A 16,460-nucleotide genomic window follows, 5' to 3' on the forward strand; every position below is an offset into this window, starting at 1 on the left:
GGGCGCGTGAGCACTGCGAAGGCGGGAAATTTGAATTGCATATTCATCAAGAGAGGAGTGAAACAGGGCGGCGAAGAGCGTGATGGGTGGTAGCCGTGAGCGGATAACGACGCCACCACCTATTATGGCGAATCACTGCTCTGCGGTTCTGACGGCTTTCACATTGAGTGGAACGGCTTTAATTTTTTGAGGAACTGCCTTGTCCTATACAGTTTGCACAAATGTAGTTTGAATGCCTTTATATATGTTAATTCTGATTCGTAAAACGTAACTAAGGAAAAGTTTAGAAATAGATGCCACTGCGTCGTGCAACTCTGGCCCTTCTCTTTTAACTTTGCCGTCTGCTTTCTGTGAATATATGTGTTGTGATTCGGGGCAAAAAGCACCATGGTAAATTGCATGTACAGTTAAATAATAGGGACAGGGCGACCAAAGATATCCATGCGAAAATTTGGATAATGTGGTTCCGAACTAAAACGCGTTTTTTTTTCGACATTCGATGGATGCATAAAGGCATTGAATATGTCGTACACTTTACAAATATATAACACTTTCTCTTCTAACTGGTGTGCGCACTAATTCCGGATTCGTATTGACGAATAATTGGGCAAATTTTCGTGCTACGACCCTCTCTGCGCGCACTAGCTTGTATGTGTAGCTAGATTACGCGAAATTTTTCTCGTTGTGCCATGTCAATTTGTTGTCATCGGTTGAGAAGGCCAATGTGCGTTCGTTACTCTCATAACTCTTAGCCTACTCTGGTAGTACCAGACCCTGCGTGCTCATCAGCGTTTACTAACGGAAATACACGTGCGGTAGAGCTGCCAATGACAGTTATTAGCGTAATAATTTCCGTAACGAAGCGTTACACAAGACAGGCTGAATGTCCAAATAGTGACAGTTCTTTTGCGTCACCTTATACTGTCACGAAGCCAATGACGACGAAGTTGTCTTGCAGGAAAAACAAGTTTATTGGAGTGAACTTGTGCTTCCCTAACAACTCAAAAAGAATACAGAGGCGGTGAAGCAGCGGTCAACAAAGTGACTTGCGCAGGCGAGTGACGATGAACAGAATGCCGCGGCGTCAGCTCTTCAGGCTAATAGGAAGTTTTGTAACTTGAATGGTCACATTTAAAATTTGATAAGATCTACGCCAACTAATGGTTTTTATTCTATCGTTCTGTAAATACTTTGCAGCCATTTTATTGCAGCTATGAAAATAGTTTTTTGATTGATGACATATTTTTAAAGGCTTGCGATTCAGCATATCTTTTGAAGTCACTGTTTCTTGATCACACATTTTGGAAAAACAACAAAAATTTAGTCATACACATCCGCCACGAAGTGCCCCCTCACCTGGATTTTCATTACCAACAGACGTGCACGCCGCTAATAAAGATACACAAGTTAGGATATATGAGATTCGTTCTTTATGGAAATGTGTTAGAATCGGTGGAAGCGGAACACGCACAGTTCCACCCCGCTACACGCACCGTTGCTCGAGCCATACGCGCCTGGAATGCTTCGCACCCCACTGTGTTGACCCAGCCGACAGTTGACAAATTTGTTATTCGAGCGAGTGAATCTGTGCTGACTCTAATGCAGCCGTGATTTCTTGAGCTGACGATGTCGCAGGTCTTAACTCTGTGTCTGTGCAATTACGTTTTCTATTTGTTTTCATTATGCTTGTCATTTGCCCCAGCAATTAAACCAATGTTTATATTCAGGACGATTCTTGGCCTTTCACTGCGCCGAAGTTCGCACTACGTCCGTGATATATGCTTGAAATTCCAAGTACTTGCAACATGTATTTTTAGTCGGTGTATTGTTTGTTTTTACAATGTGACTCCACTTCTGTAATATTCTTATAACGTGATTGACAGTATCCTAAAATAAAGAAATAAAAATGAAAATATTCGTGGCTGGTGCTTCACCTGAATGTACTGCTAACACATCTACAGATCGTTTTGTATTAGGTAATGCGCACTATGCACCAATCCCGCGTGCAAGTTTGGAGAGTAAGCAATACGCTTTGCATTAAGAGCTAATTGGAGCCTCTGGTGACTGGGAGGCCTCTTGCAGTTCATACTGCCCACCGCACACCAAGCTCGGAGCAGAATGCGTGTTGCAACCCACTACGCCGTTCTCGTGATCTGCTTCCACGCTCCATACAAAGGTATTTTCGCCTGTACGCTTTTGTTTCGAAGTGATCACAGAAATTCGGTTCTGCCAATACATGCAGGTAATACAAAATAATATGGGACGACCACAGAATGCTTCATTCATTCTGTCTGCAACGGCCACAGAATAAAGCTAAATTAACTAGTGGCCTAGGTTTTAGTACTAAAACGCACGTATTTGTGACGAGAATTGTCGTTCTCGCGCTCTTTTTTTGTAAAGGACAGCGGGAATGGGCTGAATTCATCACCCTGCTGCGACTTTGCCATCAACGTTGTTTTATGCGCTGGATAGTCACGACGCTTTTATTCCTTGCGGTACTCCAAAACTGCGTAAGAGCATTGCAGGGTTTCAATATTCACGCAAATCAGTATAATTTTTTTTCGTCTTGGCACTCCATACCTCGTTGCTGCACCTTACCAACAATGAGAAACATCATCAAAAACCATTGTTATTTTGCCCCTGTGCAACCCAGGGATTTATGCCTACAAGCGTAGTGTTTCTTCACTATACGAGTGTATTATTGCTGCCGAGCGTACGTAGGCTGAAATAACCAAATCTCAGCCTTAATGACGCCTCTTTCGTTGCTCTCAAGTAAGTTGTAGTACAATACAGAATGGCTGTCAAGAGAATGTGGTTTTTCTTAAAAGAGCGGAACATTGCATACTTGGCGTCTTCGCTCACAGAGCGCGCGATATATAGTACCCTAATAGGCACGGTAAATTCCAAGTTTGAAGTAGAAATAAAAAAACAATCCTAGATCTTGAAGATGCCACCTGTGCTTCTACTGTAATAATATTTAGTACAAATATACATAAATAATGCCGTCAGGTTTACGCCTGCCTACACTCGCCATTTTTGTTTGCGTCTGGTTCGACGTATTTGTTGCGTTTAGAATAGTTTCAGAAATGTACAAACGTACGCTTAGTAATATTATTCTAATTCTTTTTGCCTGTGATGCTTAGTTATTGTTCATTAAGAAAGCTAAGCTCAGCCTTTTTTTTCAACCTCACAATGGGTGCCAGAATAGTTACGGGCCTTATATGAAAATTAAGAATGGGAGATTGTACGCCTGCCTACACTCGCCATTTTTGTTTGCGTCTGGTTCGACGTATTTGTTGCGTTTAGAATAGTTGCAGAAATGTACAAACGTGCGCTTAGTAATATTATTCTAACTCTTTCTGCCTGTGATGCTTAGTTATTGTTCATGAAGAAAGCTAAGCTCAGCCTGTTTTTTCAACCGCATCATGGGTGCCAGAATAGTTACGGGACCTGATATGAATATTCAGAATGGGAGATTGTGGCGGTTTTGATCTCATGTAATCAGACTCCTATATTTTCATATGGAAACAGTAAGACATTTGGGCGAAACCCCAGCCATACCGCATGCCGAAATTCCGATTACACACCACCAATAACAGCCGCAAAGAAAAGCTGTAAACACTGGACGGATTACAGATAGCACAAAATACTTATTACGGCAGCCATTCATTAACGTTTCGAAAAGTTTAGTGTTTTATAGTGCCCCAGTGCTTTTTCGAATGCAAACGATGCTTTATGCACTTAGAAATTAATTAAAGTAAAATTTTGATTTTTCTGCTAAATCGTGCGTTATCATTGTCTACAATGACATCACAGGGCCTTGTTTACGGTTAGTGAACCTAGATGGCACCACCACTCCGCAGTAAGCCGTTTTATGCTCATGGTTTGTTTTCGAAAGTCTTTGTACCTGGCTTGTTTTATTCATGGAGACAATCGTTTCGTGAAACATGGTGCTCGCTCGACAAATACGGTAACGTAAGACATCATCACTTGCGTCAATCGGCCAGTGTCGTCTGAAACAACCCCAAAGCCCCGCAGTCCTGTGCAGCTAAAAGCTAAACCAAGCATAGTGCGCGCAGTACCAACAGCAGCACGCATCGGTACTTCTACGTTTACGTGCGCTGTCGTAACTTCCACTGTTTGTCCCACCATTCTTATGGTGTTAAAAAAATGTGCCCTAAATTTAGGCGCAAATAGCTCGTTCGGCAAGATTATATGCCCTGCCTAATTTGCGTCTGCTTTTGCCACCCTCCGCCAATCGCAGAGCTGTCTGGTATGACATCATAGGTTCTGTTGCGGGAAATGTGCTAGTGGGTGGCATGGCCATTCCCTTTTTTCCTAATTATGTAGGTTATTTGAGCGAAGTTTACGTTAAAAGTGGTGTCAGCGTGATTCTAAGGAGGCAATCTTTTGAATGAACAAAACTTGTGTTTTGTCTTCATGGCTTCATTAAGGATCCCGACAGGAGGAAATGAAGTGCCGGAAAACTTGCATAGTCCGAGTAACTTTCGTGTGGAAGCTAGGTGTCTGTCAAAGAAAAATGTTAAAGTTTCTGTAGAATTTTGTTTCAAGCTGGTGCGGGTATTAAACTGTATATAAAGTCAGGGTGGTGCACCTTTAAAAGGGAGTCTGGGAAAAAAATGGAAAGGAGTACTGACTGGAAATCCAAATCCGCACTGAAGAAAATTGCACAAGTCTCAGCTATTGTAAGATGAGTATGATGTCCGCGGCTTCGTTGTCAACTTTACGGAGGGCGTTGTTCGAAGTTCGTTCAGCAAGTTCGAAATTCGAAATTTCGAATTCGCAAGTTCGCAAGTTTCAACTTAGAATACGAATTCGCAAGTTCGAAAGTTAGAAATTTATTCAGCAAATAATAAATCCGCATTTCTCGCGAGGACTCGTCCCCTTGCTGTTTTCTCGTGAGGTGAGCGTTTACTTCCCTGATATTATTTCAGGCGTCATTGCCGCATATTACGGGAAGATCATTGGAGATATCCAAACAAAACTGCATGATTTCAGAGGAAAAGTGTACGCTGTAAACGAAAAGCAAGTGTATATCACTGAGATGAACTACGACGGCCTTGGCGACGGTAAGTTTTTTATTGACTCCATCTAGTATGTATGTATGTTTGTGTTTATAGGCGCAAGTATATAAGAGCAAGGAGTGCCAAAGCTATGTTACGTGGGCCTTCAAAGTCAGGTCTGACGATAAAATGTCTATGAGATCAGTGTGATATATCCTAAAATACTGTATATATGGGTGTAGAGGGCCCGTAGATTAAAACATGAAGATGTTCATAGTGGCTGATGAAGGGGATTATAGAAACGTGACTGCAGCTCGAGCCGAAGAGCCCGCTACGTGAGCGGGCCTCCCCGTACGAAGTAAGGAAGGCTCTGAGGTCTCGCACTGTATGAGATGAGCTTTAAAAGCTTGATGTCGGCAAGATAAATTAAAAGGAATTTGTTTTTAAACATACACGTTCACCTCTTAAAAACAGTGACGGACGTAGAGGAATGTTGTGGCTATAGATTTGAGGAAAGTGCCGTTTTCTGGCCTCATTGCAGGATGTGCACTCAATTAATACACGGAGTGCGGCATCTTACGAGTATTTGTAACGTGTGGGTGTAAGAACAAAGTTTTTCTTGGTCGCTATGCAATGGAACACCTTCGGCATTAAACCTCCCGCTCGTAGGAAAACCTAGCGCCTTTGAAAAAAAAAAAGCGCCGTTCTTAAACAACTTTCAAGGTTTGTCTGCAGTATTGGTGGAGGATGAAACAAGATATCCAGCTTACTTTAAAATGTTAACTAGTATTCATCAAGAACAAGGAAGTATTTGTTATCTGCCGCATTCCGTTATCCTATGACAACTGCTACGTGGGGCGGACGGGGCGGTGTTTGCAGAAGTTCCATCGCTTGCGGCGGGAGGCCATCTGGCCGATCATTGTAAGCGGTGTCCTGGTTGTACGCCGGCGTTTGATAAAACACGCGTTTTAGGATCTGGACGCGACCAAACCAGTAGCGAGATTAGCGAGGCATTTTATATCTACAGGGAAGGAGTTAATTGTGTTAGCGCTCCTTCAATCACCCTTACAGAAAAGGAGATAAGCTTCTTACGAGGGCGCATGTGCAAGACATAGGCTGGCGTGTGTGGGGTGGTGTAGGGGAAGGGCTTGGTGATATGTTATCTTTATTTGTTTCACGGATGCTAAGTAAAATTTCAGTTGTAGTCTAGCGAGTGTCCTGTGTACTACTTCTTCGTCCGCGCCTGTTTTTCGCTAGTAAAATGCAGTAGGATAACCAACTAGCCCAACTTTTCGCATTATTTGTTTCGACCGACTGCGCGTTTCACGCCATTCGTTTGTCATCTCGGAAACGTCGAATTTCCGTTTAATGAATACTAGCGGCCTAAATACTAGCGCCTCCAGCCAAATCCATTTTCTTTTGCGAGAGGAAACATGGCACTGAAGTTATCCTACCTACAACAGATCAAGAAAACGATACCCGGCGTTTTCCGGCAGCCACAGGCAAAATGGAATTAAAATATGTATTTAAATCCGGCAGCGTTAAACGATGTGTATGTGTCAAGGCAAATTCATTTTAACAGCGGAACAGTTGCAGGTCGAGTCATTTGCTCCGTCTGCGTAGGTCGTGCATCACGAATGGTTAAAAGCAGGTTCCTAGGCCTACTGGCGGCGTCGTAGAAACCGGTCCCTAGACCCACCGATTGAGGGCGCCGGGGTTTCGCAGGGGTGTGTTCCCCTGTGTCAGGCCACGGCCGGGCTGGAGGAGCGGCGGGCGCGCACTTTCATAGTGCGCGTTCGCCGCTCCTCCAGTCCGGCCGTGGTCAGGCTAGGTGAAAGATAGGGGAGGGCGCCTCCCGCCACTGACGTGCAGATGACGATGCTCTTGCGCGGTGACGTCACTGACGTTTTCTGGCGAGCACCGTTCACATTGCACCGACACAAGGAAACCATTTATATCCGCGGTTTCAGAAGAACTCACACTGGGTGGAACCGGGTTTAGTATTTGTTTTATCCTTTTTCCCATTGACTCAACCAAGCCTTTTTATCGTGTTTCCCAATCATAATCACGCCACTTACTCGAGATATGGCGGCTAAGCGGTGTGGCTACTCTCAATAGAACGTTCTACGGCGTTGTCTGAGTGTGTTCTCTAAATAGTATGGCTGCCAGCACCATTCCATAACGTGAGCGGCGCTTTTGTATGGTGCGTACTATAAACGTGCCGTTATAATGCCATGGTTTGCTATATAGGGCTGGTAACGCGCTCAAGAAATGCTTGAGGTATGGAAAAACAAAATGTCACAGCAAAGCGCACAGCGTGCTTCTGCAAATTCAATCGTACACTTAGTTGTAACCAGGCTAATTTTAGGCCCTAATATTCCATTGCGTTCACGATTTCTTTTCGGTCGTGGTGAACGCTTATATCTGTGTTGAAATGGTGTAAAGCATTGAAGCGCCCTCTGTTGGGACCAATCGGCGAGCCGATAAATGCCATCACGGTTAAACTCCCTGTTGGAAGACTACGCTGTTGGGACGATAGAGTGCCGACAGAGCTTCTTATTGGTCCCACAAACGCCATGAAGGTTAAACTCCCTGTTGGAAGACTAGGCTGTTGGGACGATAGAGTGCCGACAGAACTTCTTATTGGCTCCACAGGCGCGCCGTCAGCCCAACAAGAAAGTCTTGTTGGACATTTTGTCCGAAAAGGTTCGAAAAAAAAAGGTATACCGATCCAACTAAAGCGATTGCTTTAGTTTGATCGGTATACCATTTTTTCGAACTTTTGTTCATGTTTCTGAAGCCTACAGATATGCTAATCTCTTTCGCCTCTCAGTTACCAGTGAAGGCATTTCGAACGCGCTAGCTTCAAAGCCGGGCTATACATATCTTACTCGAAGTTTTCTACGCCTAACTGATGGTGACTGGGCCTTCACTAAAACTCACTGCAGGGAGGCCGAGTTTACACGATGGGTTTCAGAAAAGCAATGACGGTAATAAGCGCACGCACATCAGGAACCTGAAGAAAAGAAAACGCTTCCCATGTTCGGAATCCAACCCGGATCCCCGCGTCATGAAGTCTACGTCTATCCGACTGTGCCACTCCGACATGGTCGAAGCAGTTTAATATTAAAGCAAATCTTTCTACGTTGCACTGATGGCGACGTCACTAAAACTCAGTGAAACCTTTATCCTCATCGACAGCGAGCGAATCTTTCACAAGTAGTGTGACCGTTTCAACCGTTGCCGTTAGATACTGCGAAGCAGTATACCTCTAACAGAGTTACTGGATATATAACAGTGGCGAAACTTCCCATAGGGCCCATGTATCAAAATCCGGCCGTCAGTTGCCCCCCTGCGCTGGGGCAAGCATAGGATAAGTTGACTAGCCTGTCGTCTGTCGGCGAAACTTGAAGTAGTACTCAAGTGCTTGGTGCTGCTGCCGTAAGTCATAAAAAGAAAAGCCGCAAAAAAAAAAACAAGTAAATTTCACCTGGTTAATTACGTCTAATTTAAAAAGCTAGCTTTATTTTACAAAGGTATTTTATTATACCGAAGTTCAGTTTTTGTCCCCTAGGGGCGCGTCAGTACGCTAGCCCTTCAGCTTAAACGGAGCAGGGGGGCTTGTGCCGCCCGGATTCTGAAGTGAAGATTCGCAACTGTTATGTATTGAAGAACTGTGCCTCTAACCAGCCAAGGAAATTCTCGTGTCCGCGCCAGAAGAAAACTCCCGGGCTAGTACTGGCTTACTGGCTACACAAATGAACTACTGGCACCTCCACGGATTGAAACTGGGCCCGCGTAGAGAAGGGAAGCGATAGCTCGTCGTCTTGCCGACTAAGCTACTCCCAGACGTGTAGAAGGACGAGACAGAGGGATGTTTGGATTTAGCGTCTGGGAAAGGAGAGGGCGCTCTTTGGCGGCGACGCATGAAACAAGAGTGAGGGGGAAACAGTGGGAGAGTTGACCCCAAAGACGCGCGTGTCGCCCTTCTCCTCACCCTTGCAACGACGCTAAAGGTGGCCGCCAGAAGCGGCGCGTTCCAAACTACGCCGTAAGGTCCCGGCATGGGCGACATGAAAACAAGCAAAAAAGAATAAAACTCCCGCTCACGCTGTTCAAGCAGGGGCGCGCGAGCACGGCGAAGGCGGGAAATTTGAATTGCATTGGACAAACATCCGTCAAATTTATCATGAGAGGAGTGAGAGAATGAGGCGAAGAGCATGATGTGTGGTAGCAGTGAGTGGGTGCCACGTATATGCATTCAAGTGACGCTGCATGGATAATCGTTGTGGGTGGTGTTTACAGCTTCGAAGTTCAACCACCTCCACAGCGGGGATTGGAGGCAATTTTTTTAGTCTCGATCTACATTTGATTGCGAAACTTTTAGATGCTACGCATCTCGCTCACCCCCTCTCCTCTCCGATAGCGAACACTCTCTCGCGAGGGGCATTGGATTGGATTCGATTGGATTGGCTTGGATTGGATTGGTCTGGCTTGAATTGGATTGGATTGGATTTGGATAGGATTGGATTAAAATGGATTGTGTTGGATTGTGTTGCGTCATAGCCGCGGCAGACGCACTGGCACCGGCGCGTCCCCTCACCGTTATGCGCGCTATAAAACGCGGTGCCTGCGCCGCTCCGCTACATGGTTCCAGCGCCGTTCCTCCGCTGTCCAACGCTGCAACGTGAACCCCCTATGCGTCGCATCTACACAGGGGTTCCCGCGTGGGGAGGTGGTAGTTTTTTCCCTTCAAGTTGGTTGAGGTACATGTCGTGTGTGTCATCATCATCATCATCATCATCACCAGCCTATCTACGCCCACTGCAAGGCAAAGGCCTCTCCCATTATTATCCAATCCGCCTCTTTCATTGCGGTGTGCTGCCACCTAGCGTGAAACTGTAGGGTTGAAACTGTAGGAGGTTGAAACTGTAGGGTTTGCCGGCGTTTCCTCCGGCTGCGTTCTCGTTGTATGCACGGCAATCCCACATTACGGCGAGGAGCAGCCGAAGTTTTTCTTCTGTGTTGGTGTTATAACGCCTTAAGATGACAGCCCCGGGTCATCACATAATACCAGGCGGCTTCTTATCACTGAATGAGGGCTGACAGAGAAATCTCCGACAGATCCGTGTGCCGTCCGAGCAGCAGAGCGAGCAGTACTTGGTCGTCTGGCATGAAGTGCGATCGCCAGCTCAACAAAGGCCGGCAGTTCGCAAAATACCTTTAAGCGCTGGACACATGTACGATTGGTACACGCGATTCGCATGCGACTGATCGTTACGACTGTCGCCACGACTAGCCGTACGCGTGAATTTGAGACGGCCCGATGCGCGCATGAGATGCGTCGTCGGCGTCGCTCCGCCCACTGTTTTTGCCCCATGGTTAACTACGATGATCGCTGAGCTGAATTTGTAGATTCTGCGCGTTTGTTCGCAAGAAATGGATAAAGCAAGCAATCGTGAAGCGTTTTCTGCCTTCGGAAACAGTCCGCGCACACGCCGGCCGCGCCTGCCAGCTCGGCACACTCAGCGGCTCGAACCGGCGCAGACCACGGTAGCATCCGCGCTTGTCGCTGCTCTTCTGAATCAGTCTGATCGCTAAAAAGTTCCACATGCGAGAAAGTAGGTGTTAGTGTGGTGAAAATTTGTGCTAGGGATTGTTGTCATGGCTTATTTTAAAAGCGGCGATCAGATATATCTGCCGAGATGCAAGCCTACGCTGACCGGTCGCCGCGGCGCGCGGTGCGCCGAGCGGCCGAGAGATGGCGATACCTGCGCGGAAGCATCGAAACAGGCTACGCAGATGTCTTGATCACCGATCGCTCAAACGGCAGTTATAACTTAAATAGAGTTCCACATGCGAGAAAGGGGATGATAGTGTAGTGAAAAGTTGTGTTGCGGATTGTCATTCGCAGTTGCACAGATAGCAGCGATCAAATATCCGCCAGGATGCTAAGCCTAAAGTTGCCATCACCCGAGCCTACGCGAGCGACGCAAACCGCCGTAGCCGATCGCGTGCGGCCGACGGGAGGTGATAGAAGCCGACACCGTTCCCTTTTCGGCACTCCGAGTTACAGCGGAACGCAGCACAAGTTGTGGGCATTGTTCCGCGCACAACGAGCACACACAAAAAATCAAACGATGTAAATACAACCACGACCCCTTCCCGCTTGTGCGGGAGCTGTGGGGAATGTCGTCTGCTGCCCCTACTGGATTGCTTAGGGACTTGGCCGCTAGGGGATTGCGCATGCGCAGTGGGCTTGTGAAAGAGGCGGATTACCTCGGTCCTGTGCCAACTGTGACCAATTTATCCCCGCAAACTTCTTGATCTCATCTGCCCATCTAACTTTCTGCCGCCCCCTGCAACGCTTGCCTTCTCTACGGATTGACTCTGTTACCCTTAATGACCGGCGGTTATCTTGCCTTCGCATTACATGCCCTGCCCACGTCCATTTCTTCTTCTTAATTTCTACTAATATTTCTTTAACACCAGTTTGCTCCCTGAGCCATTCGGCTCTCTTCTTGTCCCTTAATGTTACACCTATCATTTTCCGCTCCATTGCCCGCTGAGTCGTTCTCAATTTAAGTTGAACCCTCTTAGTGAGCCTCCAAGTTTCTGCCGCGTAGGTGAGTACCGGTAAGATGCAGCTGTCATACACTTTCTTCTTCAGCGACAATGGTAGGCTGCTATTCATTATCTGAGAATGTCTGCCATATGCACCCCACCCCATTCTGATCCTTCTAATTATCTCTGCCTCATGGTTGGGATCTGGGGTCACAACTTGGCCTAAGTAGATATATTCGCTTACCACTTGCACTGCCTCACCACCTATCTCAAACTGCTGTGCTGTCCCGAGGTTATTGATCATTACTTGAGTTTTCTGCATATTAATTTTCAGGCCCACGGTTCTACTCTGTTCGCCCAGTGCGGAAAGCATGCTTTGCAATTCGTCCCCCGAGTGACTTAGCAAGGCAACGTCATCAGCAAATCTGAGGTTACTGAGGTATTCTCCATTAACCCTTACTCCCACCTGTTCCCAATCCAACGTTCTGAATACTTCTTGTAAGCATGCTGTGAATAACATTGGAGAGATTGTGTCTCCTTGTCTGACACCCTTCCTTATAGGTATTTTACTGCTCTCCCTATGGAGGATGATGGTAGCTGTGGACCCATTGTAGATATCCTCTAGTAGTCTTACATAATGCTCATCTACCCCCTTGGTTAGTGCCTGAATGACTGCTAGTGTTTCGACCGAGACAAATGCTTTCTCATAATCTATGAAGGCTATATATAGGGGTTCAGTATACTCAGCGCACTTCTCTATCACCTGATTGATCGTGTGAATATGGTCCATTGTTGAATAACCTTCACGGAACCCTGCTTGTTCTTTAGGTTGACTGAAATATAAGGTTGCAGAGATTCGGTTAGCGATTACCTTGGTAAATACCTTGTAGATGACTGACAGTAAGCTGATCGGCCTGTAATTTTTCAAGTCCTTCATGTCGCCTTTCTTATGGATTACGATGATAATCGCGTTCGTCCAAGATTCCGGAACCATTGCGGTCATTAGGCATTGCGTATACAGGTTTGCCAGTTTTTCAAGTACAATTTCTCCACCATCCTTCAAGCGGTCGGCTGTTATCTGATCCTCACCAGGTGCTTTGCCCCCTTTCATTTCTTTCAAGGCCTTCTTTACTTCTTCGGTCGTTACTGGTGGGATGACTATCTCCTCTGAATTACTGTCTCGTTCGGCATTATCCTGTATGTCCCGGCTACTGTACAGATCCCTATAGAACTCCTCGGCCACTGTGACTATTTTATCCCTATTTGTGATGACATTGCTTTGGTTATCCTTAAGTGCATACATCTGATTTTTCCCCACGCCAAGACGTCTCTTCACTGCTTTCAGGCTACCTCCGTTCTTTACAGCGTATTCGATCCTCTCCATATTATACTTCCGTATGTCAGCTGTCTTACGCTTGTTGATTAACTTCGAGAGCTCTGCTAGTTCTATTCTGTTAGCTGCGGTGGAGATTCTCATGGTTTGCCGTTTCCTGATTAGATCTTTCGTCTCATGAGAAAGTTTACCAGTATCCTGTCTAGCCATCGTGCCCCCGACTTCTACTGCACACTCCGTGATAATGCGTGTAAGGTTGTCGCTGGCTTCCTGTGTCGTATGCTCGGCTTCCTCGTTAAGGGCGGAATATCGGTTTTGCAGCGCGATCCTGAATTCTTCTACTTTACGTCTTACTGTTAGCTCATTTATCGGCTTCTTTCGTACTAGCTTGTTGCGGTCCCTCCTCAAATCTAGCCTAATTCGAGATCTTACCATGCGGTGGTCACTACACCTTACCCTTCCGAGCACTTCCACATCCTGCACGACGCCAGGGTTATCGCATTATATGAAGTCTATTTCATTTTTGTGCTCCCCGTTCGGGCTCCTCCAGGTCCACTTCCGACTCTCCCGTTTACAGAAGAAGGTATTCATTATGCGTAGGTTATTCCGTTCTGCAAACTCAACTAATAGGTCCCCCCTGCTATTTCTACATCCCAGACCATAGTTCCCAACTGCCTTGTCTCCAGCCTGATTCTTGCCTACTTTAGCATTGAAGTCCCCCATAACTACGGTATACTGCGTTTTTACTTTAGCCATTGCCGATGCCACATCTTCATAGAGGCGTTCCACTACTTGGTCGTCGTGGCTGGATGTGGACGCGTAGCCCTGCGCCACCTTGAGCTTGTACCTCTTATTGAGCCTAATTACAAGACCTGCTGCCCTTTCGTTAATGCTGTAGTATTCGTCTATGTTGCCAGCTATGCTTTTATTGACTAGAAATCCCACTCCCAGTGCTCTTCTGTCCTCTAGACCACGGTAACATAGGACGTGTCCATTTTTCAGCACCGTAAAGGCTTCGCCTGCCCTCCTAGCCTCGCTAAGCCCTATTACATCCCATTTAATGCCCTCTAATTCCTCGAACAACACCTCCGAGACTTGCTTCGCTAGATAATGTTCGCACGTTAAACGTTGCCAGGTTCAGATTCCATTGGCGGCCTGTCCGGATCCAGGGATTCTTAGCACCCTCTGCTGCGTCACAGGTCTGACCGCCGCCGTTGTCAGTTGCTTCGCAGCCGCTGGGTATTCATGGGAGGTTGGGGCCGTTACTACACCAGGGTGGCCAATCCTGCTCTGGTGAGGGAGTGCATTACCGGCAATGGTCGCCGGGGTCAGGCCGCACCCCAAGCCCCTTTTTGTGCAATTCCATCAATACGCGGATTTTTTTTTTAATCCGGTAGGAATTGTCCGGCACCAAGATTCGAGCCACGGTCCTTCTGCACGCGAGGCGGGTGTTCTACCTCTACGCCATCGCTGCAAGCTCTAGTGTGTAGGAAGATAATATTCTTCATACCATGGAAACAGCCGACCTGCGCAGTGGAATATTGTCCTACCTTGGCCAAAACTCTAGCCTTTGGTCCAACGTTGCGCTTTGAGTTCTAAAACCTTAACAGGGAGCCGCAACTTGGTGCCCAGTAAGCGTTTCGCTGCGTAACGCATCGTCAAGCGCAACGTTAGGACAACCAAAATTGAAATATAACTAGGGTAATAGCCCATATCCACACCAACGTATCGCCCAGAAGATACTTGTGGGATTTTCGTTTTTTTCGGGTGTTTTCCTACCTATGCACAGGTGCCTGTCAACATAGAAAAAATACCCTTGCAATAAAGTATTGGCTAAGGCCTAAATCTGAGTTTTTACGTTCCGTGCGGATCTCGATCCTTCCACAAGTCTACACACCCTACGAGCAGAAGACACCTCTAATGGCTTATAGGCCATTAGAGATGTCTTCTATAGATGTTTTCTTCTAGAGATATTTCTACGGGGATATTTTTATGCGAGTTCCAAAGCCGACACAATGAGATGAACATGTCACCTTCAGCATACACTCACTGTAGGGTGCCTGAGATCAGCGTCACCAACGCCGCTGAAGTCTTCGGTGTGCGCAAAAAATAGAATGATAAATTTCCACTATGAAAAAAAAACTAGAAATCTGAAACAGCCCTCTACATTTCCATGCCTGAGCACGTTGCATGACCAGGGCAAAACTCACACAAAAGTGACAATATTGAGATACAAACTTTGCAAAATGTTTTCAGCGCTAATAATGGACGAAAACAAAAAAGAGGAGAGCACAGGCCTGTGTTCGTCTATTTTTAGCGCTAAGACCATGCCGCAAGTTCACACCAACTCGCCCAGCAGCAAGTCCTTCTTAAGATACAAACGTGGTTCTCATTAGGGACATTACGTTGGCTTTTCGGAACACCGCAAAATGGACTGGTTCCTGTCTGCTATGGCACGAAACTGATCCCGCATGCTATAACACCCTTAATACGTTACTCATACGTTAGATATTTGGTATAGACGTACCGTAGACAACGCAGCGAACGCAATTGTACTATTACCGAAAACAAATGCACTGCATATCTTTACCAACAGGTCAAAGTGTCCGTAGGAAGGATGGCGTTGCAGCTTTTCTTGGACGCTCTTATTAAAGATACAGGTTTTCTGCTGCTTGGTAATGTTGTGTGCGCACTTAGGAGTTAACATAGAATGATTTTGTTGTGATAGAAGTAATTAACGACGTATTTCTGAATTGCAGAGGCATATTTCTGGGTTGGTAAAGGTTCCGAGGGACCGGAACAGACAACTGGCCAGAAGACGGTTGACGAAGAAGGCAGGTACGGCTGAAAACCGTAGTGTTTAGAAGTAGTTAGGAGTGTTTGGGCAGTCATAAAAAGCGGTCCCGTATTGCACCGCGGTTATATTGAGAGATAAACTTCTTATTATTTAGAGATATAGATTGATATGTTGAGAGATAAAGGGCTCTCCTTGTCGCCGTAGCTCGCTGTAACGGTCGATGTCAAACGACTGCCGGAATCAGGTGGTGCCGCAAGATAACGGGCCCAAGTAGAGCCCGGCGTTCAGTTGTAGGGCCTCCCGCAGAGGCTTCGAAAACAAAGCGCGTTGAATAGTCATGACCGTTCGAAACTCATGAAACGCTGGCGCTTGTCATACATCTCCGCGTTGTTTAGCGCAGAAAAAAAAACTGCATGCACATTTGACGCGAAATATATCAGATTAACCGGCAGCAACGCCGTTCATTTAATGCGGAACGCTCGTTGGGTTGGTTTTTGCGATAGTACGCGAAAAAAAGTGGCAGTGCAACGCCGGTACGTGCACGAGGAAAAACAAGCACAAAAAGAAAACTCCCGTTGGCGTTGTTTCAGGCAGGGGCGCACGAGCATTACGGAGGCGGGAAATTTGGATTGCTTTGGGTGGTAGCAGTGAGCGGATTGCGGCTCTACAGCCCATTATGGCGAATAATCTTCTCTGCACTTCCGTCAGCTCCCACGTCGAGTGGAATGGCTTCATTTTTTTT

At 46.5% G+C, this 16,460-nt stretch overlaps 1 protein-coding gene across 1 annotated transcript in view; it reads left to right on the forward strand.

Annotated features, from left to right (window-relative positions):
- Positions 1-2,087: 2,087 nt before the first annotated feature.
- Positions 2,088-16,460, forward strand: part of LOC144159833 (protein Skeletor, isoforms B/C-like) — a 45,025-nt gene continuing 30,652 nt past the window's right edge. Inside the window, exons 1-3 of the mRNA XM_077691503.1 lie at positions 2,088-2,176; positions 4,956-5,090; positions 15,681-15,759. Coding sequence (XP_077547629.1) covers positions 2,119-2,176; positions 4,956-5,090; positions 15,681-15,759 — 272 coding nt within the window. The 5' untranslated portion in view covers positions 2,088-2,118. The remainder of the gene's footprint in view (positions 2,177-4,955; positions 5,091-15,680; positions 15,760-16,460) is intronic.

Source organism: Haemaphysalis longicornis, unplaced genomic scaffold, assembly GCF_048455015.1.
Source record: "Haemaphysalis longicornis isolate Haplotype H1 unplaced genomic scaffold, Haemaphysalis longicornis Haplotype H1 scaffold_10, whole genome shotgun sequence".
Taxonomy (NCBI): Eukaryota; Metazoa; Arthropoda; class Arachnida; order Ixodida; family Ixodidae; genus Haemaphysalis; species Haemaphysalis longicornis.